Below are 16,704 nucleotides of genomic sequence, written 5' to 3'. Positions count from 1 at the left end.
ATTAAAAAAAAAAAAAAAAAAAAAAAACAGATACAATAAACATTGATGCTCATTCCCAGATACATTGATAGGGTTTCTACATCTGCCCCCCACATTCCGAACCTCAATAAAGTCTGTGTGGACAACACCGTTGACAGCATACTTCATGTAACACATCATGCTGGGTCCTCGCACTAGAGTTTTGTGGCAGAGTGTTCCGCCCCTTTGTTTATATTATTATTTGTATTATTATTGTTTGCTGCTAAGACGAAATGCTGCCGCCATTATTTGTTATATTCTGTTCACATGTGTATATGCTCCTGTTTATACCGAAAGTTCACAGTTAAACCACAGCAATAATTAAATTAAGCGATTCAAATTATAATTCAATGTCTCAAAATAATGCAAAATTCAGCATGACAAGGGAAGATGAAGGGTTTCAGTTCTCAGTGTTTTGTAAGCATTATGAAAGCTTGTTCAGAACTGCTCCACCCCGTTGGAAAATTGACTTTGCCTGCATTTTTTAAATGCAAGCTTGTAAACATGAGAGTATATCTGTACATTTTCTTTAAGCACTCATCCACAGGACTACTGAGACACAGACATCCACTAGTCCTCATCAGTTTTAACTCGCCTCGGGCGAATGTTAGTTTCTAACCCTAAGTACGCGATTAAAGAACCTGGAATTAACGAAATGCAGTAATAAATGTGATCAAGGAACTTCATGAGTCAGTAAAGAGGTGCAACATTAAAATATGTTATGGTTATGATAGTGAAAGTCTTTAAATACAGAGGAGAGCTGGGGCACTTTGAACAAGTCTTGTACTTTCTGAGAGACTGCTCTTGAAAAAAGACCAAAAAAGTTCTTTGGTGCTGCATTGCCAGACTTGTGATAGATTTTCATTTTGTGGCCTAGGATTAAAAGATGTAGATGAAGTAATTCCTGAGCTCAGATATGGAAATACGGCACAAGTTTGGCTGTGCAGCACCAAGGAGTCCCAAGTCTCCCCCACTCAAGCAAACCACAATCCTTTTGCTTCAAGATGCAAAAGGATTTCTGTATTAAATCCCTACTGTGAATTCCTTTCCACATTCTTCTTCCTTCAGCAATGAAAGTCAATGTATCCTTTGTGTTGTGTGAGACTGAGGAACTTCACCTGTGGTTGTGGGGGGATATTACTGAATAATAAACTCTGAAATAACAGATCAATAACCTCTAAAAGGCCAATCAGAGTCCTCCCAGTTATGAGTGTGATATTGCAGCACCTTATATGTGAGACTGTGTGACCTTAGTAGGGCAATGGGAGTAAAGGTTCTTATGGGTGGGGTGGGCTTTTGCTGTTGTAGTTGCTTTAGCTGCTTAAGCAAAATATCTACAAAAGAATGGCATGTCCCTGCCTGTGAGCCTGCCTTACCTGATGGGTAATAGTGCTGAGGAGAGCGGGGCACGGTGGGTGACATTCCCCGTCGACTATAACTCGGGGAGTCTATGTATCCGGGGCTGGATGCCCTTCTCTGTCTCAGATCAATACTGTCATAAATGTCCTGTCAGGAGAAACAGCCACATTTTCACATTCAGTGTTACAGTGCATATCATAAGGGTCATTTTGCGCATCAAATAAACTTACAAAACTACAAAAGCTTTCACAGTTGTATGACCTGGGTGTCAGTAACATCAATTTTACATGCTTATTATATTTTTCTGTTTTCATATTAATATTTTGTATAGCAATTAGCTATACCTCACCCAGTCAAGATTAGCTAGACGGAGTGAGTTGGGACTTTCACTCTTAATGGGACCCATGTGTAGCAACACCAGCTATTACACAACTGAACTGCACAAGCTATAACAGCATGTAAAATGGCACCATTTAATTAAACAAGTGCTACTTTTGTAAGAGCACTGAACTTGTACAGTTTCGAGTTTACATACAGTTAATCTGGTCTGGAAGAGTTTTGACTAAATGTATTTAACACTCCACAGGGTGCAAGAAATTCCTTTTTTGGTTCAAATAAATTGCATGAGCCTGAGACAGCTCCTTGTGCAATAAAGCTCCCTCTCAAAGCAAATATTCTCCAAGAGATTTACTGTAAGCCCACCGAGTCTAAGTAGGCACGGATTCATTGATAATTGCCCATGAACTAAGACTTATGTTCACATGTTATTTTGAAAGGGTAAATGGTAAGTACCTGTGAGTACGGTGAAAGGGTTCCCAGAGACTGCATGTAACAGCATAAGAAATGAAACTGGAGTCAGTGCCAGTTCACACAATGCAACCCATGCCTTTAGAGTAATCACAGCCTGCCACACATTGCCGGAATTCACAGCGCTAAAAAAAGTCACAGCTTGCCAAAGCACTGGTTGCTGACGTTCTATCATTTCTAACATTTGGACACCCTGATTCTTGCTGACACAAGTGTATCTGTGGATCTCTTCAATTCAATTAAGAATAAAGCACCTGCAGAGTTATTTAAAGTGGCTCACAATTGCATTGCGGCACTGCTTGTACAGTAGTGTAGTTTATGTTATGTACTTGTTAAAGTACAAATTCATTGTTTGGATGGGTTTTTATATTTCCAAAAAATTGTTCTGTAGGCACGATGGATGATGTATGGGTTCGAGCAAGCTGTCCTCACACAATTCCAAACATAATAAAAGATACAACAACGGTACAAATGTCACACAGTGCGCAAACAAGCAAAACAAGTACATGTTATCACACTCTAAACAGAAAAGCCAGGGTTTACATTGAATACCTAGGGCTCAATTCAATTATATTTTAAGCAAGGAAAAGGCGTATGGGGAATTTATAAGTGAAGGAGGAGATATATTCAATTGGAATTAATACACAGTACCTTATTTGCTTGGTGTGTTGTACAAAATGCTTTTTCCCCAGTTAAAAAATATTGAATCATGAGTCACAGATAACATACACTGCCCATCTTTATTACCAGTTACGTAATGCCAGTGGCATAGAGTTAGAGATGTTCAGCGTGGCACGCCAGACTATCTTTTAGAGAATTACTCACTAGAGTATCACTGATCGTCATGATCACTCTGTGTTCCCGCATTACATTAGTGAAGGAACAGACAACAGCAATCGACAGTTAAAGCACATTTAAGATTAGTTTCTAGGTCTCAGTACCTCCCCATAGCTGTATCTTTCTAGCCTGTCATCTGAGGTGTATCTGTGATAGGGCTCATAGGAAATGAGATCAGGCCGCTGAACATCATATATAGCTTTAACCTTAGGAAGAGCAGCCAGATCTTTGTACTTAAGGATCTCGTTTTCCACCTTTGCCTAGAGAGGACACAAAGAGGAAAGGAATTACAGTAGAGGCTGAAAGTCAAATATGTATCCTTTATAAATAAAAGATAACATGGAAAGGAAAAGCTAAATGAGCAGATGGAGATCTGTGAGATGACCAAATGACTGGACCACCGATACAGACTCTTTTCAAAAGCAAGAAGCACAACATCTTGTGGATCCCCCTACCAAAGGCATGTCTAAACTGCTCTTAACAGAAAGCCGGTAAAGTGAAAGGAACTGACAGAGAAGTGACGTTCAGCCACAGAGGACAAGATTGCTGTTTTTAGATGTTCCTTCTTTGAGTTTCACATTGGTTTATATACGACTTCCATAGGGTGATCTCTACTTTCATTTTCTCGTTCTGGGACAATATGCTTCCACAGTCACAGTGAAAAGTTGTGGGCTTTACAGAAAGAGTTTATAAAGGAGACCTGATGTCACCTGTCTGCCTGGAGGAAAAAGACAAAAATCCTCTAACTATATCAGGAAAAACTGCACTAAAATAACACCCAGAATAACGAAAGGTAATGAAATGATGTGGTAATAAATCCACCAGTGTGCTGTTTGCTCTTTCATATTAGTGGTGTTGATGGCAAGCGAACAACAATGAGCACATATAATGCTCTTCAATTTGAAACAGCAATGGCTTATATTAGCAGATAAGGTTTAGATGAGGTTTTGATTCGTACAGAGGCAAAGCAGAAATGTAATAAACTTCTGAGCAGGAAGAATGGGAACATAGAAATCACGCACTGTATCGTTCACTTTTCAAGACAATTCAATCAGTATGCAAGGTCCTTATAACACCATATAGAATAAGAATGTATGCATTCAGTGGTAGTTACTCACGCAAATGACACGGTTCGGAGAGCCAATGCTGGACCCGGGCGGAGAAATTGAGGTTTCAGAAGTACGTCTGTGCTGTAAGACCAAACAAGCATTGTGTAAATTCCCTACAGCCTAAGGGAAGCGAACCTCTGAGTACGAACGAAATAGAATCAATGAAATGAAATAACTCCTGTCACCAAGAGCATGTGAACGTACTGTAGGTAAGTATGTTTTACTGTTTCTGCATACAACAGCATAACTATAATGCGGTTTTGTTTTTTTTCAGTTTTCTTAAATCTGTTAAAAAGGCCTAACAATTCTTACCTTGAGTTTCCTCTCAGCCCTTGCAGCCTGTTTACACTGTGGGTGCCAAACTGCTGATCCTAAATTAGCAAAAATAGAACTTCAAACATATTGTATACAGTAGACATGATTATTTAACTATCAAGCCATGGAATACTAATAGTCATCTATTTATATGGAAGAAGTAGAAATTAATTTACACTCTAAATTTCTGTGGAAAGGTATTACAACATAACACCAGAGCACTTAACAGTAGCAGTCACACCTGTCCATAAGGATACAAATGAACTCTAATACAATAAGAGAGACGAGGCATGACCTGTTGTATAGATTGGAGAAATACCCAAAGCAGGTCTCTCTTTTAAATAATTCACTGCAGTTTACGTGATTGATACATTTAATTTAAATTACACATTTGAATTACACTTAAAAATAACAGTGGCAATCAGATATTAGTATTAATTGTATAAATTATTTATTAGCACCTTTTCTCACCAAGACTTGTTAGTCCTTCACTAATATGATTCAGGCTCATTTAAAGTACTCCCCAAGAGACTCAAAATTTAATTTGAAATAATGTGTCGCAGGCTGCTCTTCCACTTTTTTCCACCACTTACTGCAATATAAGAACCATGTGTATCTCATATTTTAAGTAATTCTTACTGTACAAGAAAAAAAAAAAAAATTAGTATCTGCCAAGTATCCTACTGTTCTCAAGTACATGTATTTACTTTTTGTATCCTATATGGAGGTATTTCATATGGCTGCCCTTGCGAAGCTGATTTAGCATTATGTCAAGTTAATTGAGGATGGCCAAGTACAGTTACAACAGACAATGCTGGAGCTGATATTGGGGTCAGGCTATGAGTCTAAAAGTCCAATAACTCAGAGCAGACAAATGTGACAGCGAACTACGAGTTGCATCTTGAAAGCATCTTGAAAGCATGTTTGGGTATTTGTACAAATTACGTTGTGCAAAGGGAAAACAAAACTGTACAGTATACTGTACTGGTCCAGTGTAAATTTAGAGCATCTTTAGTAGCAAAATGAAGCAGGCCTTTGGGGTGTATTTTCCAAGCTGCTGTGGAGAGGGTTACATGAGATGATATTAAAGCTATAAATTGTTTTAAAAAAATAAACAGAAGGGAATAATGCTGTCAGACATTTTTTAAATCCGCAGGAACCATGTATATGAAATGGGGAATATTTTCTTACCACTGACACGCCGCATGATGCAGTTATTCTTTAGTCTGGTTGCTAAAAACTAGGCCAGGAACATGCTATGACGTTGCCAAGTCACTTGACCTGCAATGCAGAGATTTAAATATCCCTGTTCACTGTGCGTCACCATTCTTACTGCAGTGGAGTTCAGCTTCTAACAAACTTACGCAGAGGTACATCATATATATGGCTGCTCTCAGAATTTAAAAAAAGGATCATGTTTATTTGGAAGTGTGCTCATGATACAGTAACATAGAAAGGTAATTCATTCTTAGCGCCAAACAGAAAATCAAACCAGCCTGCCTGTCTACATGACCTCTTTGTTCACCGCCTAACAAGCTTAACCATCTGCTGTCCTGCCTTTGCTTTCTGATACAAAGATGTACAGCAGTCTCACTTTCCACTGTCATAACACAGAACGGGACTAGTTCAAAGAGATTAGTCTGCAAGGTGTTAACTCTGCCCCTCGAAGGTTTTACTGCCCCTGGGAAATGTTGCTAACAGTATTTCAGTTAACAGAATTGCTGACATAAGAACGTAATGAATCTCCATCTAATAGTCTTCTGTATCTTTTATACCCATGGGTGTTTCCTCTGTTACCAGACCACCAGCATCAATGTAAGTGGTATCTGAGAGGATGTAGCTGGCTAACACTTTCAGCTTGGATCTTATTAATGTTTCTACAGTCTCTGCCTAAACGACTAGAACATATCCTTGTCTTAAATTAAAAAAAAATAATTACACAATTCAACAATTCTCCTGACCTCTCCACCTGTGACAACTGGCTCTGTGCTTCTTTAAAGAGATTACCATTGTAAAAGCATAGCAAAGTGTAATAAAGCACAGTAAAAGCATAGTAAAGCATAGGTAAGCATTGTAAAGCCCAAAGTGGTACGGCCAACGCATTTTAAAAAGACATGGTAAATCATGCTAAACTATGGCAAAAGTATGTGGAAAATGCAAAAAACACTATGCAAATTTATCAAGGTAGACTTTTATAATGGGATCCATAATGACTGTATTGCCAGGACGGAGAAGCTCAAAGCTGCATCCACCATGCATTTCAGACGTATCAGAGTTTTGTTGCAGAATGGGGAACTGTTCTGAGGACATGCAATACAATGTTAACAGTATTATGTCAAAAATAAGCAACTCTTGTTTTTGTTTTAAAACAAATTGACATTGTTGTATCGTTCAATAATTGTATTCCCATTCAGCATGTTCTACAGTACTTTTATATCCTGTACTCTACTTCTATTTCAATGATCCATCTTTCACATGATTCAGTACTCTCATGGCACTAGCTGAAGAGAAGCATATGTTGTACTCAACCAATCCAATATGTCAACTGGGTATCTTGCGGCTAGTCTTATATTTACAGTCGTGTTCTTTGAGTTACAGCTCTGTGAAAAGGAACATTTTAATTTCTCTGCTCCTAGGCAAGTATCAGGTGCTCAGTTGGGCAGCCATTCTGCACAGTAATTATCCATTTGTCATGACTTTAGCAAATGTTTTTGACTTTAAACATTGCAGTCATTTTTTATGTGTAATTATATATCCATAAAATCATATCTAAGGAGAATTGCAGTTTAAAATGATATAATGACATCAGAATTAATTCTCGTAACTCTGTTGAACATCTTACCAGGGATGAGAGAGATGATTTACAAAAAAAGCATGGAAGAATTTGGGAGCTCACACAGTAGGCCTCTATAATACATATGAATACAAAATGCATATTTCAGGTGCTGCAGCAAGGGTAGGGCTGACATAAGAGACTCACAGTGGTCTCCAGTAAAAGCCCTGCTTGAAGTGCAGCATGATTCATGCAAGTGTGTTTGAATCCCACGCGTTGCTGACTCGGGGCCCACAGGGGGCGCTGCATTGGGTTTTGTACTAGTGTTTGAGGTGATAATCATATGTGGCTATTTTACTACATCACATTCTATGATGAGTCCAGGTGGAGACTTCCCTAGGCTGGGTCCTGGCTGGCCGCTGGAGTTCAGTAGCATGGTAATATCTGCTGATTTCATATTGTCATGTCCTCTTTTTTAAATAGCTTTTATTGCTAATGAGGTGCGCCTGTATTACACTGCATTGTTAACAAATGCCACAAAATTATACAGAATAATTTGATAGGAAAATTAATTTTACTGTGTTTAAACGGCTCTCATCCTCCCCCATTTTATATGTATCATCTGCCAGCTATTGCCATTTGAATCAATATTAACGGCTTGTAGTTTTTAAATGCTGTGTTTGAATGGCTACCTTATGCGCTACATCACAGTGCTGGCTATTTTAAATTTTGCTTTGGAGGGAACTCGTAACAATATTAATTTGCAATGAAACCAAATGAGGATACCTCAGACAAAGACCTGTATTCTGCCCTTCAATTCGCAGGACTCAGAATTTAGATTTACAATCTCTATCACCATTACAACTCATAGCTGGGGTAGTCCACCTTATGATAGTCATCAACCATAGATCCACAATGGTTTAATTCTTCATAGTAATTAATAGTTTGCCCACTAGTCTGTAGCCTTTGGGTAACCCTGTGTGCAAACTGCTGTAATTATCCAAGCTGTTTTACTTAAACTTTAATCCAAACCCATCGTCACAACGGGCGCTATCCAAAATCTTATACAAAAACTCACAGATGCTTATAGTGTAATGACATATATGAAAACTCTCAGAACACACCAAATCAGCTCACCTGTGAGATACATCTCTTCCCCTTCTGCAAACATCATATTGCAGCGAGCACATCTCGCACATGTTGGGTGGTAGTGCTTTCCACCAGCCTTAAAAAAAAAAACAGGAAACATGTCATGAAATCTACAAGTACATCAGTAACACCTGAGGAATAGAAAACCCTGCTTTGTTTATCTTCAGTCTATTTCAGCAAAAAAACAACCAAAAAAAAAAACAACCAAAAAAAAAAGATGTACAGCTGAGCTGGACAATGCCACATACAGTTATTGCTTTTAAACAGCTCTCACATTCATATTATTGAATTTCTCAACTATTGAAATTTGAATCAGTATAGATGCCGGGTAGTTTTGGATGCTGTATTTGAATGGATATTGTATAAGCCACATCGCAGTGCTGGCTATTTGAAACACATTTAACTGTATTCCCATCTGATTGTGCATTTCCAGTTTTCAATATTCACCCTGGAGAGAACTTGTGACAACATTGATTTGCTGTAAAATAAATGTGGGTGAGAGATGGAAGGAGACTTCAAAGACAAAGACTTTTACCCTCACTGGAATATTGCTTCTTTCAAATGATTTGCTGCCCCTGGATCTTTATAACTCAGTCGTGGGGTCCAGCAAAGGTGTTTTACAATGAGTATTATTTGTCTAGAATTTGTGCTCCAAAAATATTTAGTCCTGTTATGGAAATGAATACTTTTTGGATTATAATAGTTAAAGGCAGGTCTGGGTTATCTTTTTTTTTGCCTTATCTATCCAGGGCGATTCCAGAGGTATAGGAATGAACTAGTGTACTGTCTCTATATGTGGATCTTTATACCTGATACATGACAGAGATATACCCTAGAATGGATATATATATATATATATATATATATATATATATATATATATATATATATATATATATATATATATATATATATTTATATGGCCTCAGCTTTTGGGTGCCCCTTGCATTTCTCATGAAGTCAGACAGGCTAGCCTAGGTTCGAATGTGCTGATGTGCCCAGCCATCCATCTGAAAAATCCAGGGAGTGTTCTGAGCAAATATGGGCTGTCATTTCAGTGTCACCATGGTGTTTATAAATAATCATCACTGCGGCATGGCTATCCCAATACATGGTCAGGCAAGCTGTATATATTACAAGCAGGGCACTGGAAATGAATGCTGTTCATTTCTGTTTGGATGGCTTCATTATTGCACAAGAATGGCACATTATGGAACATTAAGATTAGCACATCCATCTATGCCAGAAAGCTAGCAACAGCAGCTCCATCTCTGTTTTAAATCAAGCCAGTCTTTGATTTCTGTAAAGCTTTATGAATCCTTAAGAACCAAAACCGTGGCATAGAGATTGCATTTCTCTAAAATTGATCCGGTTCCTCTATAATTTGTAAATATTCTTCCAAAACAATAGAGAACTTTCACTTTCCAAGGTCTTGATATAATGATAGTCACTTGCAGTAGCATCCAGGATACATCTGCAAAACTCTTCACATACTCTAAAACAAATGCTATTGATGAGCAAAATTATGTCATTCCATCATTCCAAGACTAATCTGCAATAGAAATTATTAGTAGCGCTACATTTAGGGTTAATGAAAGCACAATAAACTTCCCGCAATTAGAAAACCTGACAGTAAGCAAAAGCAATGAAAAAAATGTAGTAGGGTTATTGATGTAGCATTTCCCTAGGCTAATGAGAACACATATCGCACATGGCTCCACAGGAACCCACAATGGGAGGGGCTTATTGTTGACTGAATTAGTAAACTAGAGTGTTCTTTTCAAAATAATTTGATGGAATTTTTAATTTTCTTCTGCTTGAATATGTTTGAACGTTCTAATGGTTGACATCAATAAGGATTTCCTGAGAGAATGTTCCACCAGGAGCACATTTATAGGTTTTCCAGGCAGGGACACTGTGCTATATCACAATACTTTCTTTTTTTTCAATACCAATACAAGGTTCAACTGTTTTATAATGTTGCCTTTACTCCTCAGAAGCACTACAAGCACTTCTTGTTTAACAAAACCAAAGGAAGAAGAACTGCTACAGTTTCACTGGAAGGAGGCTCATCAGGCAGATTTCGTAGAACTTGATTCAGTACAACAGATTGATAACAGAAAGACAGAGTGATTTCCTAGTCCCTTGTTCCCAATCAAAGCAGTTGCTTTCCTCACCAGCAGCTGGGTTTTATAGTTTGAGTGCCCATAATGAGGCGGTCTGACAGATACTCCAACAGATGTCCCTAATCAGGAAAAAAAAAAAAAAAAAAAAAAAAACAAGACCAGGTGTACGGCAAGCCAGGAAGCCCATTATACCTGTGTGGCAGAGCAAAGCTCTGCCCTTTAAATTGGCAGGGATGGGGTTAACTTCCCCTACCTGCCTGGGTTTATTATGTTCAGGTGGCTGGGGTTGATTAGTTGATTAGGTTGATTAACGATCAATCAGCGCCCAGCCACCTGATATAAAAGGAGGCCTCTGCTTCTCATTTGGGGAGAGGGAGCTGAGGAAGCAGGTTGGTGTTTGTTTTGTGGTTTTTGAATTTTCTAAATCCAGTGAAGGCATTGCCCAGCCTGGAAACTTTATTTTTGTGAGTTTTGTTTTTGCTTTATTTGTGTTTGAGTATCTGTTATTTTGCCCTTGTGCACTTTATTTTTGTTTATTTATAATAAAATAGTTATTTTTTTTGAACTGCAGTCTGTCTCTGGGCCTCTATCCACTCGCCAGCCTGCCACATTTGGTGTCAGAAGTGGGATAGCGCCACCTAGAGGCTCAGAGCAGTATTTATTTATTTTTTTTTGAAAAAAAAAAAAAAAAATGGGAAAGAAGAGCAGACAGTGGAAAAGGCAGGACAAGCAGCAGCTGAAGAAATGTAAGCTGCTGCAGCCACCGCTGGAGGACCCGGCCAGCCTCTTCCCCTGGTGTTCCTGGTGTGGGAAGGAGGACCATCGTTGGCGGTCCTGCCCAGACGTGCCACCGGCAAACTGGTGTGGCCGGTGTGAGGAGGACGGCCACAACTGGGCAGGATGCCCCTACAACCAGGCCCAGGAAGAGGTGCAGTGTTCACCCCGGGCATCAGGGGCCACCCCACTACCTCCAGCACCACCACCTTCACCACCGTCCCAGGAGATCTGGGACTGGTTGATGCACCCTGAGGCAGACCTCGTCCACGATCTCCCCATAGTTATCAACACGCTGTGGCGTCGAGATGGGGAGAGGTGGGAACAGTGGGAGGAACAGCACCACCCGGCCTCCTTCCCAGAGGTTGCCCTCATGGTGGTTAATTACCTGGCGGTAGACATGGGAGATCCACCGGTCACTCCAATAAAGAGAGGTGAGCCGCCTTCCCGAGAGCCAGAGAGGGGTGAGCCGCCTTCCCGGGAGCCAGAGAGGGGTGAGCCGCCTTCCCGGGAGCCAGAGAGGGGCGAGGAGCTGCCGTCGCTCCCAGAGCCAGAGAGGGGCAAGGAGCTTCCGTCGCTCCCAGAGCCAGAGAGGGAGCGAGGATCTGCCGTCGCTCCCAGAGCCAGAGAGGGGCGAGGAGCTGCCGTCGCTCCCAGAGCCAGAGAGGGGCGAGGAGCTGCCGTCGCTCCCAGAGCCAGAGAGGGGCGAGGAGCTGCCGTCGCTCCCAGAGCCAGAGAGGGGCGAGGAGCTGCCGTCGCTCCCAGAGCCAGAGAGGGGTGAGGAGCTGCCGTCGCTCCCAGAGCCAGAGAGGGGAGGAGGAGCTGCCGTCGCTCCCAGAGCCAGAGAGGGAGGAGGATCTGCCGTCGCTCCCAGAGCCAGAGAGGGAGGAGGATCTGCTGTCGCTCCCAGAGCCAGAGAGGGAGGAGGAGCCTCCGTCGCTCCCAGAGCCAGAGAGGGAGAGGAGCTGCCGTCGCTCCCAGAGCCAGAGAGGGAGGAGGAGCTGCCGTCGCTCCCAGAGCCAGAGAGGGGTGAGGAGCCGCCGTCGCTCCCAGAGCCAGAGAGGGAGGAGGAGCCGCCGTCGCTCCCAGAGCCAGAGAGGGAGGAGGATCTGCCGTCGCTCCCAGAGCCAGAGAGGGAGGAGGATCTGCTGTCGCTCCCAGAGCCAGAGAGGGGTGAGGAGCCGCCGTCGCTCCCAGAGCCAGAGAGGGGTGAGGAGCCTCCGTCGCTCCCAGAGCCAGAGAGGGGTGAGGATCTGCCGTCGCTCCCAGAGCCAGAGAGGGAGGAGGATCTGCTGTCGCTCCCAGAGCCAGAGAGGAGTGAGGAGCCGCCGTCGCTCCCAGAGCCAGAGAGGGGTGAGGAGCCTCCGTCGCTCCCAGAGCCAGAGAGGGAGGAGGATCTGCCGTCGCTCCCCAGAGCCAGAGAGGGAGGAGGATCTGCTGTCGCTCCCAGAGCCAGAGAGGAGTGAGGAGCCGCCGCCGCTCCCAGAGCCCGAGAGGGAGGAGCCGCCGCCGCTCTCAGAGCCCGAGAGGGAGGAGGAGCCGCCGCCGCTCTCGGAGCCCGAGAGGGAGGAGCCACCGCCGCCGCTCTCAGAGCCCGAGAGGGAGGAGCCACCGTCGCCGCTCTCAGAGCCCGAGAGGGAGGGGCCGCCTCCGCCACCAGAGGGAGCCGGGCCGCCGTCGCCGCCTCCGCCACCAGAGGGAGCCGGGCCGCCGCCTCCGCCACCAGAGGGAGCCGGGCCGCCGCCTCCGCCACCAGAGGGAGCCGGGCCGCCGCCTCCGCCACCAGAGGGACCAGAGGGAGCCGGGCCGCAGTCGCCGCCTCCGCCACCAGAGGGAGCCGGGCCGCCGCCTCCGCCACCAGAGGGAGCCGGGCCGCCGTCGCCGCCTCCGCCACCGCCACCAGAGGGAGCCGGGCCGCCGCCACCAGGGGGAGCCGGGCCGCCGCCCGCCTCCGCCACCGCCACCAGAGGGAGCCGGGCCGCCGTCGCCGCCTCCGCCACCAGAGGGAGCCGGGCCGCCGTCGCCGTGCTACCTTGGAGATTCGGGGCCCCCTCAACCAAAGAAGGCTTGGGGGCTCCGACATCAACCCCGCCCACCACCACCCACCATAACAGCCCACCCAAGGGACATAATTGGACTCTTGGGGGGAGGGGGGTGGGGAGGGGGGGGGGAAGGGGGGAGTTGGCCGATTGCGGCCGGTGTACGTTGTACATGGGGGGAGGTGTGTGGCAGAGCAAAGCTCTGCCCTTTAAATTGGCAGGGATGGGGTTAACTTCCCCTACCTGCCTGGGTTTATTATGTTCAGGTGGCTGGGGTTGATTAGTTGATTAGGTTGATTAACGATCAATCAGCGCCCAGCCACCTGATATAAAAGGAGGCCTCTGCTTCTCATTTGGGGAGAGGGAGCTGAGGAAGCAGGTTGGTGTTTGTTTTGTGGTTTTTGAATTTTCTAAATCCAGTGAAGGCATTGCCCAGCCTGGAAACTTTATTTTTGTGAGTTTTGTTTTTGCTTTATTTGTGTTTGAGTATCTGTTATTTTGCCCTTGTGCACTTTATTTTTGTTTATTTATAATAAAATAGTTATTTTTTTTGAACTGCAGTCTGTCTCTGGGCCTCTATCCACTCGCCAGCCTGCCACAACCTGACAATCAGTGACGAAAGGATAGAATGTTGAGCAATGGATCAGGAGACCTGGAGCAACCAATCAACAGCTTCCAGATAAAAAGCATTCATCAATGATTCAGCATCTCATTCAAGAGCATTTTATCTTTTAACCTTTCTAACGTTATGACAGTCCCTCACTTTAACACACACATCAAATACAAAGGGAAATATGGCAAGGTCAGGCAACCGCTCTGAGCAAACTGCAAAATGACATTAGGATCAATAGGATTACTAGATGTTGCTTAAAGAAAAGTTAGCAATAATCCTGAGCCTTTGATGGTCACCTTATAAAAGGTACAAACCATTCATGGCAGAAACTGAGGAAATTCACCCATTCTTGCCAGAAACCATCCCTCTCCAGACATCTCTCCAACAGTAGCTTTGGAGCTGGACATGCAAAGATCTCAGAGGACGTATATTAAGGGTTTGATGTTTGCATGGCCTCAATCAAATATCAGGCGCAGCCAAAAGGTTATTCCTTCTTTTCTTTGTTGAATAAATGAATGCAATTTAAAAATATCGCCAGCCCCTCTAGTTATTAGTGCAGAACCATGTCTGTCCTGTGTATAAAAGGTCATTCAAAAGGAAGGAAGGAATTCTTTCTTCTTGCAGGAAAGGCACTTACATATGTATTAAATGAACAGGTAGAGATGTGTTCTGTGTTATTATATCATATTACACAGTATAATAACTCATATATGCAGTGCTAATGAATTCCTAAAAAGATTAATCTCTGAACCCTTTAAACATATAATTACTCAGAATAATTAGAAAGGAAATCTCATTATTTTGGCATTATTGTCTGACTGTACTTGAAGAGTTTAACAAAAGAACATTCTGAACCCTACAATGTGTTCTTTACAACATCAACATGACAAAGAATATTGAACGTATATCTCTTCATCTGTGAGCCTGAAAAGAAAGCAAAGGCCTAGTTGTGTTTCCATGACAACTGAATGAGGTTTAACTGTCCCAGGTTTGATTTTTGGAAAATCTAAAACTCAGCGCTGTAGGGGAGGCACTGATTGGATCCCTTGAGAAAGAAAGAAAAATCTACATCTTCGTGGAGGGGAGCAGAACACAGAAAACACACTAACTTTTAAGAGGAACAGTGAATTCTTGCTGATTACGATAAAGCATACAGTAAACACACAGGGCTGACCTGCAGAAGGAAATGAAAGATAGTAATAACAGAAATTTGGTATCAGAATTAAATATCATAGCTATAGTAACTAATAGGCTCTTCTTGTTGAGATTCACTTCATATCATTTTCTGTTTCAATTTAGTCATGAAAAATTAAAACAGATGAATCTGTTGGAGGTTGCAACTGCTTATGTATACATATTTGTGTAAACAATAATTAATGCATAGCACTGCATAGCTGGCAGATACTGTGACTGCAAACTCATCTCTGACATCTCCACAGTCTTCCAGTTAGTGTCACTGTAGAACAGCCTTATGTGGGCAGTACGACACCACAGGAGGAAAGAACTCTCCAGAACAGAAATCGAACCAAGAAACCCACTGTGAAGAGTTACAAGGTTACTTACCTCTAACACTCTTCCACTGATATATCTATCGCAGGTCTCACATTTAATTCCGAACTGGGAATGGTAATCAGATTCACAGTATGGAACTCCGTCCCTGGGGAGAAGAAAACACAGCACTGTTTGGTAAAGCTCCAATCTGGGCTGTAGCATTTTCATTTCAGCTTTAAACTTCTGTCCCTTTTTTCTTCTCTAGGACTGAGACACACATCAGAATTTATCTTTTCTGTGACTCTTGTTTTTATTTTTAAATAAGATGTCTTTTTAAAGCTATAGTCATAAAACCTAAGGCTATGCATACAGCTAGATGGATAGATTTGGTAATGCTTAATTCATTGAATGACTAGGTTCCAAGTACAGGGGTACCATTACAGAGCATACTTATTAAATATTATATTTTTCATTTACAAATGCCCCCTATTTGCAGCTAGTTAGAGGGCTTGGAATGCCTGGAAGTTCTGACTCGTTTGTGTTCCTGAAAGCCAGTATACATACTTGCTAATGTACTCTCCTGTCAACACAATTCCACATGTCTGGCACTTGAAACAGCTCACGTGCCACTGCTTCTCCAGCGCTAATAGGGACTGTCCTTGTTTGATCTCCTCTTTACACCCAGCACAATCTACAAAAACAAAAAAAGAGAGAGAGACCCATGCGAAACAATTCAGAGAGCATCATGAATACATGATTAAAGGTTAGCATTTGGAGCGAAAGATTTATTGAGATGACATTAACTGCAGTGGATTTTCTTCGAGAGGGTTACAGAGCTATTTGTTTTCATTGTGCTGGTTTAGCTCAATACAGAGCCAGCTTCCCCAGAGGCATGCAAGCATGGGCTGTCAGTGCAGAACTTGGGGAGAATCACCCTGCAGTGAAGGAAACATAACTGCTATATAACAGACTCCTCTAACTCTGTGTTACCCTTTCCTTATCAACAACTCTTAATGTAGAAAACACATTCCATATGAATTCCACTTTAACGGCTGTAATTGAATGCATATGCAATGCATATGCATTACAGCCACTGGAACTGACACTGAATGTATTTCTCCAGCCATTGTATTCATACGAATCTGCAGACAATATTGTTAAACGGCACAGTGATATTTTAAAGTGGTACAATGTGCAAACAGCTGAGCAGATTTCATGCTACAGCTGTTTAGCTGCACTGTGGCTACATCATTGCTGCTATCGCCAGTACATAGTGACTGCAATTCAAACCAGT

At 42.7% G+C, this 16,704-nt stretch overlaps 1 protein-coding gene across 9 annotated transcripts in view; it reads right to left on the bottom strand.

Annotated features, from left to right (window-relative positions):
• Nucleotides 1–16,704, bottom strand: part of LOC121324614 (actin-binding LIM protein 3-like) — an 83,997-nt gene that overhangs the window by 16,034 nt on the left and 51,259 nt on the right. For 5 of the 9 annotated variants that reach the window (XM_041266688.1, XM_041266687.1, XM_041266689.1 and 2 more), the window contains exons 5-12: nt 15,975–16,101; nt 15,483–15,576; nt 8,356–8,443; nt 4,443–4,501; nt 4,140–4,211; nt 3,126–3,281; nt 2,170–2,199; nt 1,395–1,524 (exon numbers count right to left, since the gene is read on the bottom strand). In XM_041266688.1, the coding sequence (XP_041122622.1) occupies nt 1,395–1,524; nt 2,170–2,199; nt 3,126–3,281; nt 4,140–4,211; nt 4,443–4,501; nt 8,356–8,443; nt 15,483–15,576; nt 15,975–16,101 (756 nt within the window). The remainder of the gene's footprint in view (nt 1–1,394; nt 1,525–2,169; nt 2,200–3,125; nt 3,282–4,139; nt 4,212–4,442; nt 4,502–8,355; nt 8,444–15,482; nt 15,577–15,974; nt 16,102–16,704) is intronic. The other 4 variants (XM_041266694.1, XM_041266695.1, XM_041266691.1 and 1 more) reach the window with 3 other exon arrangements.

The sequence above is a fragment of the Polyodon spathula genome, chromosome 12, assembly GCF_017654505.1.
Source record: "Polyodon spathula isolate WHYD16114869_AA chromosome 12, ASM1765450v1, whole genome shotgun sequence".
In the NCBI taxonomy this organism is placed as follows: domain Eukaryota; kingdom Metazoa; phylum Chordata; class Actinopteri; order Acipenseriformes; family Polyodontidae; genus Polyodon; species Polyodon spathula.
This window is presented reverse-complemented; position numbering and strand designations above follow the sequence as displayed.